The 19866-nt window shown below is 40.2% G+C and overlaps 1 protein-coding gene across 3 annotated transcripts in view; it reads left to right on the forward strand.

The window, feature by feature from the left end:
• kcnab2a (potassium voltage-gated channel, shaker-related subfamily, beta member 2 a) overlaps positions 1-19866 on the forward strand; it is an 80847-nt gene that overhangs the window by 16707 nt on the left and 44274 nt on the right. For 2 of the 3 annotated variants that reach the window (XM_035661640.1, XM_035661641.1), the window contains exons 2-3: positions 8784-8951; positions 11131-11172. In XM_035661640.1, the coding sequence (XP_035517533.1) occupies positions 8875-8951; positions 11131-11172 (119 nt within the window). In that variant the 5' untranslated portion in view covers positions 8784-8874. The remainder of the gene's footprint in view (positions 1-8783; positions 8952-11130; positions 11173-19866) is intronic. The other variant, XM_035661642.1, reaches the window with a different exon arrangement.

The raw sequence follows: 19866 nt of genomic DNA on the forward strand, positions 1-19866 counted from the left end.
AAGATAAAGTGCTGTCAAGGATGATGTAGACTAGACTAAGTTTTATTTTTGGTGAATATATATTGACCTATATAGATCTTGAACTCAAAAGAATCTCATTCTCAATCTCAACAATAGTTTAAAAAGTAAACTAAGTGTATTTGATCACTGAAACAAGTACTCTTTATTTTTAATATACCATATTGTTGTTTTTACATATATTTATTTACATCATTTAGAGACCGAGTCTGAATGTATTGTATCATGCTGTCATGACTATAGTCAAACACATTATTTCCATAACCAGTCCGCTATGAAGACCCGTAACATTTGACTGAAACTTCCAACCTAAAGCACAAAAGTGGTGTCACTGTTCTGTACTTGAAGATGCTGAACAGCCTTCATCACACTTGAGAGGACGGGGTGCTTTCCTTCCTGTGCAAAGCTCAACCATACTAACACCATAGCAGGACTTGAAAAGAAATGTGTGAAAGCACATTTGCAGCAGTTTGATACGTAGAAATACGTGCAAGATAATATAGAAACTCTTACACTTTATCAGTTCCTCATTGACCTTACACTGGTAACAGTAATACACAGAAGAACAGGAAAAGCATGTCTTGTTCCTGTAAAGTAGCAGCACTGACACCACACCGTTACTTTAATGTCACAGGGTTGATCTCTGCGTGTGTCGTGCCAATGTTTCCTCCAGCAAGGCAAACACAGAACCCCTGTTTATTAATTTATTGTACTTTGGGTAACTGTGCCAAATAAAAGTATCTGTAGGAGACTGACTGCATTGTCACTACCTCCAAATAGACCCACGTCTCAACAAAGTACCACTGAAAGAGTGCAGAAAGAAGTTTGTTTCATATTTAATATTTAGAGTGGCCTAACATACGGTTCATGGCAAAACTCTGCAAGCTAAGCATTTCAGTTGTCTGTTACTAGTGCAGCTAATCATAGGGTTATATTGTAGATCTGCATTAGTTTGAGTTTTGTGGAATTAAATACAATCCACAATGAGTCCTTCCAAAACAATGATGCAGATTGTTTTTTTGTTTTTTTTGTTTAATACTCCATTTTGTGAAAGCCTTGTGAAACGTAAGGTTGTTTGTGACCAGTCAAGTGTCGAGCATTACCGCACGACATGAGAGGATGGGAGCGAAGGTCTGAGATGAAGAAAGAGATCGCAGTGGGAGGAGTGATGCATCGCACTGCTGTTTTGCAGCACAGGGCCTCTCTGGACCAGCCTGCTCTCTAGTGCCTGCTCAGCCTTTTTCCCACAGTGTCTACTCAACTGCAGTTTTCTCTTCTACTCTGTCTTCCTCCTCCTTTTACCGTTCCTTGTTTTCAGGCATTTTATTTTTTGCTTTTCTCTGCTTCTCCTCAGAGGGTGTATGTCGGTCACTAGCTGCTGGAGGCTGCTTCTCCTGGGGCCACTCAGAGTCTGTTCAAAGAGCCGCCAGCACTTACTGCATTTGTGCCCGATTTTATTAGGAACTCTGGACCATAATCTATGTTTTCCTCATCTGTTAGAAACTGCATCCATCAGTGGCACAGTTAGCGCCCTGAGGGGGAAGATTGAATCCTGTCTGACTGGAAAATGCAATACTAGAGGAATCAAGGGTTTGTATAAGTGAAGATGCATAAAAAACCTTGTGAATTATTGAACAATGTATTTAAATGATCAGTGTAATTGTATAAATACAAAACCAGCTGTCGAAGTTGAGTATTGAATGACTTTTATCTGCTGCAGTGGCTTTCTCTGCCATCTACACAGACTCCAAAGAATCCTTAGCTGATTACCTAAAAACTAAAATCCAGCAGATAACTTAAATACCACCACCGGCTCGAACGTCTGTGTTTATGGTTATTGTTGCATCGACCCAGCAACCTGGTTCTGTGTTTGAGTGAGGCTGTTACAGTAAGGCAATACCAAAATATCACTGGGTATTGTTTTAGGCTACTTTCCAGTATGTAGCCTCTGCAGGCCTAGCCACAACCCACAGGTCTCTCCATGTTATACAAACATTAAAACCTCTACTCTGTGTGGACAAAGCTGATGCACTATTTAGGAGAAATATTATAGACTGGCTACAGCAGAAAAAAGCAAAGGCATTAGGTTTGTTGGGGAATATCTGATGTGTGCAGACATACTGCATAAAATGACTGCATTTTATTAATTAAATGACAGGTTTGGGTGAGTTCACTGATCTGCTGCTGTCCTCTTCCTCCTCCCTAATGACTGTCTGTCTGGATTCAGATATTGATCGCCTTCGCCACTCTGTCCCTCTGCTCTGCTATGTTTTCCTATCAACTTAATGTTTTCTGCTCACCTATGCGCGACTAAATATTGAAGTCCTCTGTACAGCCTGCTCATGCCCATGTGTCATTACATGCGCAGTGATGCGGATAGCAGTGATATGTTGTACTTGGACAAGGATGAAAAACAGGGCAACCAATGTGTAATGAAATGATGTTAGGAACTAGTGGAATCTGAGATCTGAAGCATAAAGAAAGTAGTACGTGTCCTAGAAAGATTTGGCAGGCACGCTAAAGTGAGATGTATTGCTTACCTTACATTTCTGAATGGCTAGTTATAACAGAGAGGAAAACCTACCAGAAAGGTGTTCTGCTGGTTCTTTAAAGTATGTGGGGAGCGGTCTGAAAGCGCTGCCTATCTAGGTTAAGAGGTCTGAACACATGGTAAGAAGGTCAGTCTAACACCATGATCCAACCTAAAGCTCCTCAGCCCTTGTCCGATTTCTGTGGACGCTCTCAGTTCAAATACCATGTGCCAAGTGCAGGCGTGTGAAGCCGGCACGAGACAGAAAACACAACCCAAAATCACACTTATCTCTCCAGCCCTAATTTTCCTCGTCTTTATTTGTCTTTGGTGTGCAGAGAGAGAGCTGGGAAGGACCCAGAACAGGAGAAAGATGGTTTCATATTTCTACTGCAGTGTGCTGCTCTGTGCTCCTGGTTCACTGCAGCATGATCTCTCCCCGCAGTGCTAACCAGAGCTTCATTTCGGCTTCACGGGCCCAAGTTAGCTGTACAGTAGCCAACTCGTTTGTGATATTCTACTGATTCTTTTCATACGTCCAGATGGTCTGTAAACCTGCCTCGTGTTTGTAATGGATAGTATTTCTGTAGGCGCTTGTGCGTCACCATGTTTTAATGTTAGGGATTGACTATAAGTCAGCACAACATCATAAAGGAAAATGTTGAGCAAGGACGTACAGAGTGCTGATTCATCTTCATGCCGTCAGTGTTACAGGCCACCTGAGACCATATATCTCATACTGTATAATAAAGGGAGATCTGTGTGCTAGACGTTATAGACGTCATTGTTTATTCTTGTACTAAGGCTAGATCATGTGTTGACCTTATTGCTTGACAGTTTGAAAGTCTATGGATCAGGATAAAAATGAGCAAATATAACAACAAAAAGTTTCAAAATGTACTGAAAATGATTTCAATGTGAAACTGCACAATAGGCCATAACTGACCACGGCACTGTAGACTGCGAATGCATTGAAGGCAATGCTGAAAATAAAAAACACAGACCACAAATAGCATCAAAAATGGGGTTTGATATAATTAAAGACTTAAGGATTATTACCTTAATGTATAATGCCTTACATTAGACCAACTGAACTCTAATCTGCGTAGGCTCATGATGGGCATGGCTTCAAGTTTGACCGTAATATGTGGTAAACCTCTGTGTGTAAAACAGCTGCAGTTGTCCTAGAATTTAATGATTCCTGACAGCAGAGCTCTCAGTTGCACTTTTAACTTCATTTAACTGGGGGGTGGGGGATTTGTATCAGAAGTTTGCTGTATAAATAGGCTATTTATGCAAATTGCTGTTAGCTTTTTTTCCTCTGTTGGCAGCCCGTGACCTGCACTGTTTCTATAATCAAGGGCCCTCTACAGCTTAACAGAGAGGATGCCATTTATAAAACCTCGAACTGTGTGATGATGAGAGTAAAGACGACGCGCTGACACGGATCCACATCTTTACATGGTTTCGACTTTCATCCTTTTGATGAATGTCACCGAAGAAGACGAAGAGGAGATTCCGTCTAAAATCCTCTTTGTTGCCTGACGGAGAACGAGGTTAGGTTAGCTCCTTTCTCTCGCTCTCTGCCTGACTGAACTCCCATGTAGGATATCCCCGGCAGTTCTCGTCTGTTAGCCTGTCTCCCTCTTCTGTAGCCATCTGCTCGGGTCTGTGTGTGTTTTCTGCAGCTGCCAACACACTACACAACACCGTGCTGTGCTTTCCAGGCCAGCACTGCCTGCCTGCTTGCCTCGCTCACGTAAGCCCTGTCTCAGGAGGGAATTCACTCAGGCTGGGTGTAGGTGGATTTATGGATGGAAAGCATGAAGAGCGGGCTTTTGTGACTCCGTTTTGCATTTTGTTTGGAGACTGAGGTGTGTGTGAGACAAACTTTAAGTACGGGGATGCACGTTTTAGTAATTTCTGCTTGTCGACAGCGCACCGTGTCCCCCTTTTCATCCAATTGTTTTGTTTTTCACCACCACCTCTCTACTGTAATGTGATAAATCTATAGTTTATTTTCTGGCCCAACTGGATCCTTAATCCAATACTGATATCAATATTTGACAGTTAACAAATCCTTAAAAAAGTTAAAATGTATTATATTTTTGTGGTATGTAATTCATACCCATATATTCCTTCGTTTGAAAGCTCAAATCTCGTGCTCTTCTATTTGTGATCAGAGAAGTTTAAAAAGAATGAATAAGTTCAACAAAACTAGGAAGCTTCTCCTTGTGTGAGTTTGAGCACGCAATTGTACTGCAGAGACAAACTTCAATAGGAGCTCTTCTTTTTGTCTTCTGTCTCAGTCCAGTCTACAGAAACCATCCCTGGGATTAATATACTGTAATCTCTTATTAAATACTAAAACGTAAAAAAAGTACTTAAAGTTTAAGTGTGTAATCAGTTAATGAAAAAATAACACTAGTGATGATGTAATGCTCCTGATCAGTGTTAAGTAAAATAATTGGGATTAGAATTTTGCTATAAACCTGCAGCTTTAAAGCTATAGGTTATCTTCTTAGTAATGTGAAATGTCATTGTCCATTACTGGTAGAAATTAAGGAACACAAATAATATGTTTCCTTTTTTTTTTTTTTAAATAGTAGTATACGATAAATATTACAATAAACATATACATGGAAAACACATAACTCGTGATGCTCCAGGCTGTTCAGATCAACAATAACACTATCAAAAACACGAGGGCTGTGTCTGTGTGGGCGTGTTGCTACTTGCTACAGGGGTACTGGTGAGAAGATAGAATACAAACCCCAAAGTCCCATTCGAAGGCTCATCAAATGCCTGGACACTGAGTGATTCCTCTGCACCTGACAAAGAGAACATTTGGGCCAGAAACATTGTATTTTCTTAACATAAAAGCAAGAGAAGACTTCTGAACAGCAAGCACAGCACTACACTTTAATATTGAATGTATACAACAGTGTTTCTGTCTAAAATGTGTGTCACGGCCACGGTTGTTTTCCTCATGTCTTCGTCGTGTCTTAAATCAAGATCCAAACGGTAACCATACAAAATATATCGACTCCTTTCTCGCTCCACTTTTCCTTGTGCTTCATCTCTCTATTTCTCTCACTCTCTGTCTTGTTCTCTCTCCGTGTCTGCTGTTTAATCTGCAAAGTGCACCTTGGACCATTAGTGCAGTAAATCTGAGCCCTCTAACTTGAGCCAGTAAGAGTCTGTAGTGTGCCGCATTGCTGCAGTCAGCAGCAGCAGCAGCATCCTCAAACTGCAGCTCACTACAGGCATCTCAATCAGCCTGGTGCATTGCTCTACCGTGTGTTACATTATGTGATGAGGTGTAAACACGATATGTTTCGTGCAGTATCTAAATAGGCTAAAACAGCTGATAGCCTTCTACATTAAACTGCACAGAGGTTAAAAGTAGGCACTGGAGTCTAGAAAGGCCGCATGTGGAAACAAATATGTCCTAATTTCAGCAGCCATGCATTAATTGAACAGGTCAGCTTCTTCTCCACCGGTCACTCCAAAATCACTTCACTGTACGATTGTGGTTGTGTGATGTAATGGGGCTGGTTATTGCCCTATGTGAAAATCTTGGGTGTTGTCCTAATATAACGTTGTTTTTGTGATTGTCTTTTTTACATAATTGAAAAAACTACAGTACAAATTGAAGTATGCATGAGTTATCTGTTCAGTTTGTGTTGGTGAATTTGTGTCTGGCTTGTTTAAAATCATTGGTGTCAGTAACTTAGCTGATAGTTTGGGCCTAGCTTCTGGCTAACTGTAGTTAGTCTGTCTTGATGTTTACCTGGAAATTCTGCTCACACTGAAGAAACAGATGACTGTTTATATTTATAGTTATAGTTATAGTTATAAAACGTCTGTTAAATTGATCATTAGGAACATCTCTTGTGACAAATGCAAAATTGTATTGATGCTGACTAGGTTAATGGTTTGGTCTATAAAATTTCAGAAAACAGTGTACAATATCCTAACATCACATTTCCCTAAGTCAAAGGTGATTTATATATATTTATATATATATATATATATTTATATCGGTTGTTGTCAAACCAACAAATTGAAACTGAACGACTATTTAGTTCACCACATGAAATAAAGAGATCAAATTCCTAAATACACGATTAAGGGTACTTAAGCTCTGCAAGAGTCTGTTTTCACAGCCCCCCCCACTCAACCCACCGTGTCCTCTGATCCACATCGCTGACAGATAATCCAGCAGGAATGTGCTGTGTTGTGTCGTAGATCTACGACCGTGTCTTCCACCCATCAGGGTCATGACATCATCATCACACGATAGCGGGGATGACCGGTGTCCCATCGTGGCATGATTGAAATGAATTGAGCGGGGACCGTTAAATGAGTCCTTGGGAACATGGGACACCTTATTCGCTCCCTGGGAAATTGATGAGAGGAGAAAGTCACCTTCATGTTATTACAATGTCGGTTACGAGCCGTGTGAGTGCAGCCACCGGTGAAATTGGGTAGCACGGGCGGCTCAGCTCACGGCTTTGTCAGGGTGACATAGATGCCACTCTCTCTGCAGCTTTCCTCTTTAGATTTTATCTGCGACAGTAAAGTGGGCTAAAACATCAGCAGTGCCGCTCCCTTCCCTCTCAGACCATGGTGTGGACTTTAAACGTACTGATTAGGTATTTTATGTGTGTTAATGGCGTTTACGTATACCTAACTCACCCACCCCAAACATCGTTGATGCTCAGCTCTCTTGCTATAACCCTCTCTTCAGCAGTGGCCTGCTTGTTGGGCAGACACTTTGAATTATTCAGAGCATTAAGTCGCTCTTAGCAGTGGATTGGCTGTGCGTTGCACCCACATATGTACAGTACAGCAGCCCCAAGATCTGCACTTGTGTTAATGTGGGCTTTGTGTTGTCTCTACGTGGCTTTTTACTGCAGGACCAGTGTTTTTTTTATTTGTTTTTTATTAATGTTGTGATGTGATTTTCCTGCTATTTGTCTAACTAGGTCATCTTTGTGATTCCAGACTGGTAAACAAAGACTTACTGTGAAGATGGTAAAATCTTAACTACAATCTAATAACTGACTGCTGTAAGAAACTACAGAGGTTACTTTGGTCTGATGGTTTATTCATTCAGCTCATGTCCACAGAGTGAGGACATGACTCCATCTAGTGGTGGAAGCATGTAGCAGTCTTTAGAAAAAGGTGATAACAATGTCAAATGATAAGTTCAGTTCCAGATTACAAGTAAACAAAGACTAAAACCAAAGTGACGTGCTCTCCCACTGGCACATTTATTGGATCTGTGTTTGGTAATCTACCATTAGAGTCCTATAAGGTTAGGCAATGTACTTTTTGGTCTCCGCTGCAGTTTACCAACCTTACATTACATCACACTACACTTGCACTACCCATTGTTTGGAAGAGGCTTGTGATCCACCTTGCTTTAGACACAGGTCAACCGGACGGCCCATTGAATCATTCCAGACAGGGTAATCATGGGGCCCTGTCTCCTGGTTGCTGTGGGAGGGGTGGCGCGCCGTTGTTTAATTACCCTCTTGTGCTCCTGACCTTGTCTGGGACGTGATGATCATTAGCCAATATGCTTGATATTTTTATCTTTCGATGTGTGTGGTCAAACGTGTTCAACTGGTCACGATAGTCAACAGTAAGAAGAAAATTGTGGTCAGTTAATGTGAGAAGCGTCTTGGTAAAACCTTTGTTAGTGTGTCTTCTCCAATCTATACAATCCATCACTGTGATTAATATAATCTCTCACTAAGGAGAATTAATGGATGAAAATGATGATATGTTTGACTACAATTCTTGCCTGTGCTCTGAGTGACAGACAGATCCGCTCAGTATTACAGCCAGTAACACCTTCAGTATATATCCCCAAAAACACTCGTAGTAGTTCAATCAACTTGACCAACATGGCTTTAGCAATGTGGACGAATCCTTTTTTCCTCTGAAGAACATCTGAGAATGATATTTAACTGGTTGGGCAGGAGTATCAATTCTTATGACCTTAATGGAGGTGCAGTGTTACCCGTAGGTGGGAAATTAAACAGCACAGAGGAGGCTTGTTGTGAAGACAGTAGATAAACAGATAAATAAATGGTAAATACAACATGAAAGGTACAGTGCTTGGACCGGCCAAGAGGACTGCCCAACTGTAGCGTAGGGTGTAGGAAAAGAAACAGAAACCTCCACCACCAGCTGACACAAGTGTGCTCTCTCTCCTTTCCAGAGGCCCTGATTGGTGATAAACTGAACCCCGTGGTCCCGGTGAAAGAACACCACCCCCGGCAGGCTGGCCACACCCCCTCCCTCCTGCCTTCATGTATCCTGAATCTACCACAGACTCCCCTGCTCGCCTCTCCCTCCGACAGACTGGCTCCCCTGGCATGATCTACAGGTGAGTTGATGGGACGTTTAATGTAAACACAGACACAATACACATCCATTCATAACCTATTTGGATTAGGATTTTAATTAAAAGTATCACCAATAAATGATTTACAACCTCTTATCTGTGGTACTGTGTCTGGTGTACAGCTGGATCTGACTAAGTTGTTTGCATACTGTACTAAACTAAAGCTTAGATGTGTTATAGTTATTTTAATTATTACCTAAAACGTTGTAGCAATAAAAATGTTTGGTTAATTACTATTAGGTGGAGCAGTTTGTAATGTAAACAAAACAAGCAAAACACAGAAAAAGGAAGGATTGAAGTGCTACCGGGAATAAGTACACAAACTGTCTCCTCTCCACACATACACGTGCACTCATGGCAATTGCGTATATCACAATCGAGCACATTGTGATTCTTTATTCCCTGGAGGTTTAACCATTACCTGCCCAACTCTAATGAAAACACAAACCATTTTATCTTACACTGAACATCCTTTACAGTGTAATTGAATTAGACACAACAAATGTACCTTGAAGCAGGTCCCTTAGATTGTGACATAGGGCAGACACACTCACATGCAGGCATATCACAGCATTGTGTGTTGTGTTTACTGAGTGGCAACATCAGAATGGATACCCATGCATCATTAGTACATATTATCCTGCACTCTAATGGTTCACCAGCATGTGGCGCCAGACACTCATCATCTTACAAAGCATCTGTTCCCCTTTTCTTCTCAAGCAGCTTTATGGCTGTGTTTCACATTGCCTCCATTATGGCCAGATGGGGTGCAGTGGCTGTTTGTGATGCATTACTAAAGCTACTGGACAGACGTCAGTAACATAACAATAAAAGTGAATGAGATTTTGAGATGGATTTTGATTTGCCTTCATTGGGAAGATGTGGGGCACTGAGACAGTATAGCAGTCTGTTACCTTCATTCATAATGTTCATTCTACTACTTTTACATCCGCTACTTTTCCACACATTTTCATGCAAGTCACTGCGTAACTTTCCTATTAAACTAAAACCTTTTAAAGTGTTTCACTACCTTTCGCCAACGGTAACGTAATCAAATATCAAATGATGTGGAGCGTTGCTTCCTTTGTGATGGTAGACAGACAGCCTCAGTCACGCTAAGGGCATGGAAGTTTTATTATCAGATTATTATATTGTAAACTGTTTAATTAATATTTCTGGTTTTACTCTTTGTTTAACTCTAGGTGTTTTTTCATTAGCATATGTTTAATTAATTAAAACTTAAATTATATAATGCACATCTTTCTAGCTTTTGTTCAAGGTACTTAAGAGAAGCACTTACATGAAACTAAATAGCAATTCGTAATGGATACTTGAGTGTAGCCTTTACAGAACGATTCCTCTCAAAGCAGATGTGCAGGGTGAAGATTATAATTAATAGTCTAAACTCAAGAGCTCTATTTGAATTATTTTATTATAACAAATTGTAAATGACCTCAAACATCATAACTTGTAACTTGGTTTGCACTTATCTGTACTTCACAGAAAAGCATTAAGAGAAAATACCAAATGTTGTAATGCATATGTAAACTTTAATCTTTTTGTATCCATATTATTCCCTAATAGTTTGATCTGAAAAACATGTACGAGTATAAAAAAATATCCAGAGTGGACACTTTGAGATCAGGTAGCTGCCTGTAATTGAGATGCAGGTTTGTAGATTGTTTTGGAAAGTCGGGAAATGTATTGTAAAATATTTTTTTATTCATTTCAGGTCTTGAAAAGTTTAGGATTTGTGCAAACACTTGGGAATCGTTTTAGTCTTCAAACATGCACTACTAACTGCACTTTTACTGTAGTATAATTTATGACACTATTTTTGTTAGGACTTTGCAGTGATTGCATGTCTTGGGCCTGACTTGTCATATTGCTCCAACATTTTCAGCATACATAGCTTAATACAGTGAACAGTTTGTACAAACAAAGCTTTATCTAAACTTTATCTGTGTGTGTCATTTCTAAAGCAGCATTTTCTATTTCCTCCCACTTTACTCTTCCACGTTTTGTACCATCTTTGGCTAACAGTCGGTATCCTTTGTCACTGCAGTGTCTATATGAAATCTTCTCCACTACTGACCTTCTCTCTTTCCTGCTTATATTAACCAAAGCTTTCCTTTTTCCTCCTTTCCTCTGATGTCTTCAGCGCTCGTTATGGGAGCCCCAAACGACAGTTGCAGTTCTACAGGTACCTGTCTGTCTCTGTATCCACCAAACACTGTTTTTTGTCGCAAAGCAGGGATTTTTTAAGTTGACCATTTTCCTTTATGTATATGTGTAAAGAGTGTATTTTTTTTATGTGCGTGAAGTATGTATTTATAACATTTAGTTTTTGTTTTATTTTAATATAATAACCTTGCTGTAGAGTCTTGCTGTTCTGTCATTTAAAACCATACGTCCATTAGTAAACCTCTGCAGCATGCAGCATACATAACACTTATCTACTATTTAGCTGGCAATGCATTATCCAGCTTAAACCTGATAGGGGCAATGATGGATTTTGTTGCAAGGTTGCTCACAAAACCTTTGAATCAACAATAACTGTCTTGAGTTTGAAGTTTTTTTTCTTCTTTTCCACCCTTTTTCCCCCAGCAGTGACACTTGAGACACTTCAACATGTGACTTTTTACTGAACTGACACTTTTTTTTTACTTGGGGTGTGATTAAGCAGCTATTCATTTCCTTTATTCATCATTTCTATATTAAACTGTAAACCTTTTTGACCTCAAGGGAGCTGAACCTGATCTGTTCTAAAAGCCAAAGGGACCATTTTGATCAGCATTGAGGATTAGATGATGTTCTCTAAGAGTAGGGTTGCAGGTACTCACTCCTCCAGTAGTGTGCCTTTTTAGATGGTCAGTCTTTCTGCTGCTTTAGAGTAGGATCATGTTTTATGGTCTTATATCAGGCCTTATTCTGCTGATCCAGTTATAAAAACCCCTGACTATGTGGATGTGCTTGTAATGAGCTCACTATCGGATTTTCATCTTGGCGCCTCGCACATTTCTGTCTTTTTAAAGTGCAAAGCGTCCTACTAGCTGCCCCCCTGGCCTACATGAGGAGATCGATTAAGCCCCCTATCCCTGTCTGTCTATCTCTCTGACAGCAGCGGGCTGATTCTGGGAAGGAAAGTTTTATTCTTTTCAGTCATCACACACAAAATGTAATACTGGACCATGACAGCTAGGATACTTACTACTACTGGCAAATGAACTCTGAAAATATGAATCAAGTCCACAATCATGTCAACAATGTCTAGTTTTACTGCTTTGTCCCGACCCCATCCTACGTCTTATGAGCATTATCTGTTGTGTATGTTTTTTTTTGTATTGCTATATTCTCCAGCAATGCGCGTACCATTGATTTGCAGCTCCACACTATCCTGCGTGTCTGTGACATGGTCTCTTTACTAAAAGCATTCTTGGTACAGAATAATGAAGGCTAACATAAAATGGCTGTAATGTATTTCCGGCTCTGGCTATCGTTAAACCATTTTACAGTTTTCAAGGGACTTGAGTGCTTTCTGATGATGAAGGTTGTTGACTTCTGACTACTGAATGTCTCATGTGTATAGATTAGGGAACGTAAAAATACATTCTTAAATCAAGTGCCTCGTTTAATGCACTTTTTCATGCCCCCCTTCAGAAGCTGAAAAAAGTCCCCCCCCCATAATTTTTTAGCAATCATCATTAAAAATGATAAGGGAACCAGTAAAACCAATAAAAAGGGGTCCAAGTTGGATTTGAGTAAAATAATGGTCAGCACAATAGCATCAGCAATCTCTTGTTTGTTCATTTCCCCCTGCATAAACCATATTCACTTTCACTTTTCCCCAGTATATCCATTGCCCCACCTGCAGTGGCTCTGTGCCCCACCGGGGGCCTCCCTACAGTTTGAGAACCACTGATTTAATGCATTACATTTATCACAGATATGTGTATAGTTTAGCATTATTATGGCTCATATTTCAACCTCTTGAGCTCACTGATTTTTGTTGTTGTTCTTTTGTTTACATTACATTGCACCCACACATGACACATGATAAGTTAAATGTCTACTTTGAAAGCCACAACTTTTGACTTGGAGAACTGAACTAGGTTGTACTAGCTTGGTAAATTACTAAATGTGTGAAGTCCTTGTTCAGTTATTGAAAAAAAACGAAAAACATGATTTTACTAAATGGAGTAGAACCACTCAAATTTAAGGATTGATATTGACCAGTTACTTGGAAGCTCTGTTACTAGAAAACATATGTTGTGTCCAGGTGGGATGGAATATAAATTGTACAATCCCTCTTAATGCAGTAGGTCGTGTGCACTTAAGTAGTGGCAGCATATCCAAACAGACTGTCTATTTTGATTCATTTACATGTTCTATGGTGTAAAGTTGGGTATAAACATACAAAAGTAGTTGGGTAGAGTGAAATATATAAGTACAGAAGATTGCTGTGATTAATCATTGTTTCCTCGATGGGATCACTGGTCTCATATCTTTTAAATAGCTCTGCCACAAAAGCTCATCAGCTAGAGAAGAGGGTACAGACTGGCTTCTCCAAGTAAGACATTTTTACTGTTGTCTGGGTGGTACAGAGTGTTAATATAATTCATTATATCATTAGGAATTATTGTTATACTGCTGGGAAGTGCTGACATAATGTGATCTAGTAATAAATAATTCAAGGCTATATTGTCCATACTGGTTTTCCATCATACTTTAACCAGTATGACTGTGAAACGGGTATTAAAAAGGTTTTAAAAAAGTACTTTTTATATATTTTTGTACTTGGTGAACCCTGCAGAAAGCCTGTAGAGGCCATGGGATGCTTTCCTCTGTGTGGCTAATACAGAGCAGCTACACTGGCTCATACGTGCTTGACAATTCTGTGTTTAAAACTGCTATTATTATTATTATTACTATTATTATTATGTGACACTTTGATTTTGCCCTTGAACTGAACACAAGGCTACTGAGACACAGAGAGAGGCTGCAAGGCGTGTTTTAACTGGTGTGGTTTTCATAATGCCTTGGTTAGAGAGTACATAAACATGCATGTGGTTTGTCTATTTTCTGTGTGCGTGTATATAAGTACAGTATGCGTTTTCTTGAGACTGTGTGTGTTTGTGTGTGGCATGTACACACAACACTCAGGCGCTCATTATTGTCCAGCTCTTAGTATTCTTTCCTGTGGAACAACAATCAGAGGCTTTTAGTGCAAAAGCTTTGGTGAATAATTCAAGGCTGATATTATTTGCTGCGGTTAGCAGAAACAAGACGGGCCACTAAACGATATAAATGGATTTCTTCCATGAGATCTCACAGGGAGGGGAGGAGGAGAGGTGTTGGTTGTGGTGATAGAGTATGGTCCAAGTGGTGAGGGGAGGGAAGGGATGCACTCTCTTATTCACTAATTGGTTTAGACGTTTCCTAGTAAGACACTCCCAGTTTGGGTGGACCCGGTCCATCACTGTCTGCAGTGTGTGTTTATAAGAGCAGACGGGGACCCTGCAACCTCGCTCATGAGCCGACCCCCAAGAAACCGGGTGAGTTTGAGGAAAGATTTGCACTCTTGACCACATGAGAAGTGTTTGTTTGTGTGTATGTTTTTGTGTGTAAGGGGTTGGCAGAGTGATGAGGTGTGTGTGTGCGTGTGTGTGTGTGTGGCTATGTGGATGCATGCTGCCTAGCTTGAAGTCTCCTCCTTTATTTATTTTCTTTTGTCTCTACATGAGCTTTTTTGTTTTAATTATTGAAATTTTAAATTAATAGAGAATTTGTGGGAGAGATCCAAGTCATGTCATGACATGATAACAGCAATGGTTTGACTATTTTTGATTCCATATAACAGATCATGTTGGAGTTATTTACAGTCTGTAAGATGTGTTAGATTTACTATTGGTTCATCAAGTTTTACACGTTTTAAATGGGGGTTTAATGTCAGTGTTATGGTTGCTCTGTGCTGTTTTGTACTAAGGCAAATAAGTGCTGTACAAGTGTTTTATTTGTCAGTAGACTTTTACAGGATCAATAGAGTCTGGTGCTTGTAGTATATATTACAAACCAACAGTAAAACATAATTTCCTAATTCTTATGTTGTTACAAAGAAGGTATTCTGCATTGACAGTTACCATACTGAAAGTAGTTCTTGTTGAATGTACAGATTACCAGATAAATTGTGGTGTTACCTTGTGAAGTTAATTTCAGATTGGTTCGTTATAGTGCTCCAGATAGTCATCGTGATGTTTTATGTTCATATTCAATGAATACTTTGGCAATAATCACATAATCTAAGTTTTTTCATCAATCTTTTTTTTTGTTTCCAGTCACTTTTTATATATATATATAGCTACAACCATTTATTTACCATTTTATGCAAAATAATTGTGGGTCTCATATTTAGTGTTTGTGAATAGCATTGGTCTGGTCATTGGAGTATTATGTATTACTAATGTGTTAATATAAAATTGCAGTCTCAGTGTTATACAATACGTTTCCTTTACCAAGAAAGTATCTTTGTGGTCAGTGCTCAGTAGTGCATTCAGCATTAAGTTGCATTCTTGTAGTGATGGTGGACACAGTGCTGCCCTCTATTGATTAAATTCAGCACAACACTATTTGTAGATTTGTGTCTCAACTCAACTAAAAATGTGTGTAACAGAAAAAGGAAGACCTAATGGTTAAAAGAAATACTTTCTGAAATGGAAAACACAGTTGCTTTAAGCTCCCAGAACACCTGATCCTGAAGACCCATGGCAAGTGCATATCATGGAGTTGTTTGGGGATCCTTTTAGCTCTTGTGCCCATTTATTTCTTGCAGTCCAGATGGACCAGACACTTTGTGTGTTTTTGTGGGATACACTCAAATTATATTGTGTATTGTGGACTACTCTCAAAAAGTTTGTCTCTTGGCTCTCCCTCTCAGTCCAGTCAGAATCAGAAGTTAGACCAGGAATGTGTCCCCTCCTCTTGCTTGGTGCATGTTTGAATGCCTCCCCTTTGCAGATAGCATGCACCCTCTCTGGCCCTGCTCTTTAATCACCAACAAGTCACCTGAAAGCTCCCTTTCAGTGTAACCCTGCCATTGTGTACCTGTCGGGGGAGGGTGGTGCGTGGCTATGTTGTGCGACTCTGATTACAGGATGCATGGCCGTGTGCTGCCCCAAGCAGGAGAGCTGGTTTTTTTACGGGAGCAGGTGCTATTTAAGGAGGTGGCTGTGCCCTGCCGGCTCTTCGCCCCGTCCGTGTCCCTACTTTATTCTTCACTGCACGGGTCGCCTCAGCATCTCAAGAGGAGGAGGAGAACGAGGAGGGGGGCATGTTTGCGGGAGGGTATGCTGGAGGCCCCCAGGGGCCTCCCGGCAGGCGCAAGTCCAGTTACTTTCCTCCTGAAAACCTGCAGATCCCCAAACCGGCAGCGCCAGGCAGCGGTGTTCGGAAGAGCAGCAGCAGTGGAAGCGGCAAGATGCTGTCTATGACATACAGCGAGAGCATCCGGAGCGGGATCAACCGCTACCACTCGGACCAGGGGCTGAATCAGCCACCGGCCAGGCCCCCCGACCAGGCTGAGCTACAGAGACTCCGGGAGCAGAGAATCGCCGCTCAGATTAAGAATATGGAAGACTTCCTGAAGATGAATGGCCTGGCCCTGGAGGAGTGTGTGTCCTATCAGACAGGCATGAAGTACAGGTAAGAGGGAGGCAGAGCTTGACAGTGGCTCACATACTCCCGAGACCTGGACAGACGGGCTGAGAACCAGCAGGTGAGCGCAGCTTTGTGGTCGAGGGAGGTCAGATACTCGAGGGTCTGCTGAACAGGTGTGTTGAGGTTGGCCTCGAAAGTCACTATTTTGTTCATGTGCTGTTGATTTTATATCATTTTTAAGTACTGTAATCAGAAACAGGCACGCAGTTTTTTCTTTCAGTACAGTCTTCCTCTGTCCTCTGGTCAGGCTGCGCTCATGCAAAAGTACTGGGGCTCAGGTTTTATTTTAATCATCTAGGTCGGTGGCATATTTGCCCAACTACATGGGAAGGACAGACTGCTCCGTAAGGAGTTACCTGGCCCCTTAAAATCTCACTCAGACTTTCTTTTTCTTTTCCCCTTGATCACATAGATAGTTTCCCTTCTTCTCTGGTTATGTGTTCTTATTTACTGTTGAGAATGCTGCCCCATAAACATGACCAGAAATAAATCTTTTTCTTCAAAGTAAATCTTGGAGATGTCGATAATATAGAAATAATACACATATAATATACACATAGTTATGAGTTAAAATTTTTTGGGGGAATTCCTAAGATAAATAAATTAAAGCATTTTTCTTGGCTCATAAAAGGTTTGTTGTTTTGGAGCTACATGGCTTTCACAGCCACAGTTGTAAGCAAAATATTGTCACATTATCATTGATACTATATTGAGACACTGCCAGAGATACTGTGATATTTAAAATGTTTAATTCAAAACTCAAAGGCCGAAATGTGAGTTTATATGTTTATGTAGAAGTATTCTATATCTCCAAAGATCACTCATAGATGCAGTATAAAATGCACCACCAATGGAAAAAAAGAAATGCAATGTGAAACATTTGCTCATTTTCTCTGTGCCATCAACCCAATGACAGGAAACCAAACAGACTATTATATGGACTGTTGCTGTTTAAAGGAGTGAGCCATTGCAGCAGGCTTAGCGGCTGTTGTGTTGGCCAGTAAGGCCTGTTGAGCTGATGTTGTTATTGTCGTGGACATGGATAGCTTTCATCACACACAGGCATGGCTGCTGTTGTTTTTTGACTGAGATCATTGACCAGAACACAGGTATGGTTAGCTGCTGTTTCCATTGTCTGGGGTGACCAGGTTTTACTGTCATATACAGGCAGTGTTGTATGTCACCACCGCCAACATGTTACATTGCCCATAGTTACCTCCCTGTTGTGTAAAGCTCAGTCACTGGCCCGTGACGGGCTTGGGTGCAGGTTAGCGAGCGGGCATGTAGAAAGGGAGTTTAATATTGCAAAGTGCATGTGTGGTTTACAAACCTCAGAGAGCCTCCTACAGTAACCAATACTGGTTGCATATCATTAACACTATAGCTGTTTATTTCTTAAAATTTAACAAATCTGAAAAAAAGTGTGATTTATGTTATTTCTTGTAGCATTCAATTCCTGGTATTGGTTTACCACAGAAGTATTAGCTCATCTAACAGAGGAAATCCTGCCAGGAGCCACTGTGCCTTGTACTGCGATCGCCCGCAATTCTGTAATTAGTGCTGCAATTGGGTCAGCCGTACATGCAACCTCTGACTCAAACTCATCATTATTTCAGGTGTGTGGTCAGGAAGGCGGGCCAGCCGACTCTAACCATTGTTGGCACTAGCTTTTTGCAATGAACACAGGCAAAAAGGTTATATTATTGTCTCCCTCTCTTCTTTTACACTCTGGCTTGCTCTTTGCACAGATGCTTTCACACTTTTTTGCTTTTTATTGACAGATCTTGCATAACAGGACACATAATTTTACACCATTAGAAATGTATGAGCTTCATTCCCCTGCGATAAATAAATATAATCAACGTGATGTCAGTGAAACATGATTAATAGTGTTTTATCTAACACTCATATTAGTCTGTGTGAATGAGTACTAGTGGTACAAAGTCACCCTTCATAATGTGGTTTTAAGGTTGTAAATATTGTGTAAAAGTAAAAAAAAAAAAAAAAAAAGATTACGCCATTTACATTATATTGCCCTTGAAACAAAATACTACGACTCAGCAGGCCCATTTGGAAACCGGAAAACTTTCCCTAGTGTCCATGTCCTCGGACTGAAAGAGCCAGGCAGCTGGTAAAGAGCCAACTTGAGTTCAGTGAGGCGAGACAGGAAACCTTGTCTCTCCCGTTTGAACTATATGGAGGTTGACTGGGAGAGTATAGATTTCTGGAGTGACTAATGGAAACGGTAATGACCTCCACTTAAGCGTTCATACATGCAAAGCTACATTTTACCATAACTTGTTCCTTGTACGGTACGCTTTTCCTGCTTATATTGAAAATCTTTGATATGCAGGTAGAAACATCTCTTGGATACATTAAATTAAAAAGGTGTTTTTCACCTGTATGTAATAATATGTATATAAAGGTATGAATAATTTGTTTTGATGCCAGTGGTTAAACAGCTGCTTACTAGTGCTTTGCTTTAGTAGTTTTAGTAGAGATGCATTATTTGAGGTTTGGCCACTAGGGGTCAGATAAACATAAAAATAAGCTGACACATGAATGTCAACACCACATCACAGGCTTTCTTAGCACATTTATTTATGCAGAAGACCCAGGGTAATATCAGATTTTTTTGGTACATTTTATTATTTACTTTATCTTAACTCTCTCTTAACTCTAGTTATGTTCACCAGACACTCTCAATCAGTAGTGTGAAAGTGTCAGGCAGCTTTTTTATTTTATTTTTTTATTTTTTTATTGATGGTGACAGCTGAAGACAGACAGAAAGGGCCACAGGTCGGATTCGAACCCTGGGCCGCTGCAGCAAGGACTCAGCCTTGGTACATGGGACGACAGCTCTACCAACTTAAAAAAAATTAAGTAAAAAATAGCTAGAAAGCTTTGGGTGTTAATTTTGTGACATTTTAGCATTATAAGTACCCCTTCAATGCCGTAATTATTTCATTGTTAGTCAAAACAAATTCTGAAGACAGCGAAGGTAAGGCCTGCAAATAATGATTAATTCCGTTATTGATTAATCTGCAGATTATTTGTCTGATTAGTAATAGTTTAGTCTAAAAATGTCCATCCAATTTCTCAGACCCCAAAGCTTTCAAATGTTTTGTTATGTATTCATTTCCATGACATAAAACTGACAGAAGCAGCAAATCCTCACATTGTA

Source organism: Morone saxatilis, unplaced genomic scaffold, assembly GCF_004916995.1.
Source record: "Morone saxatilis isolate NCDOM2014 unplaced genomic scaffold, NCSU_SB_2.0 Contig18, whole genome shotgun sequence".
NCBI classification, from domain to species: Eukaryota; Metazoa; Chordata; class Actinopteri; family Moronidae; genus Morone; species Morone saxatilis.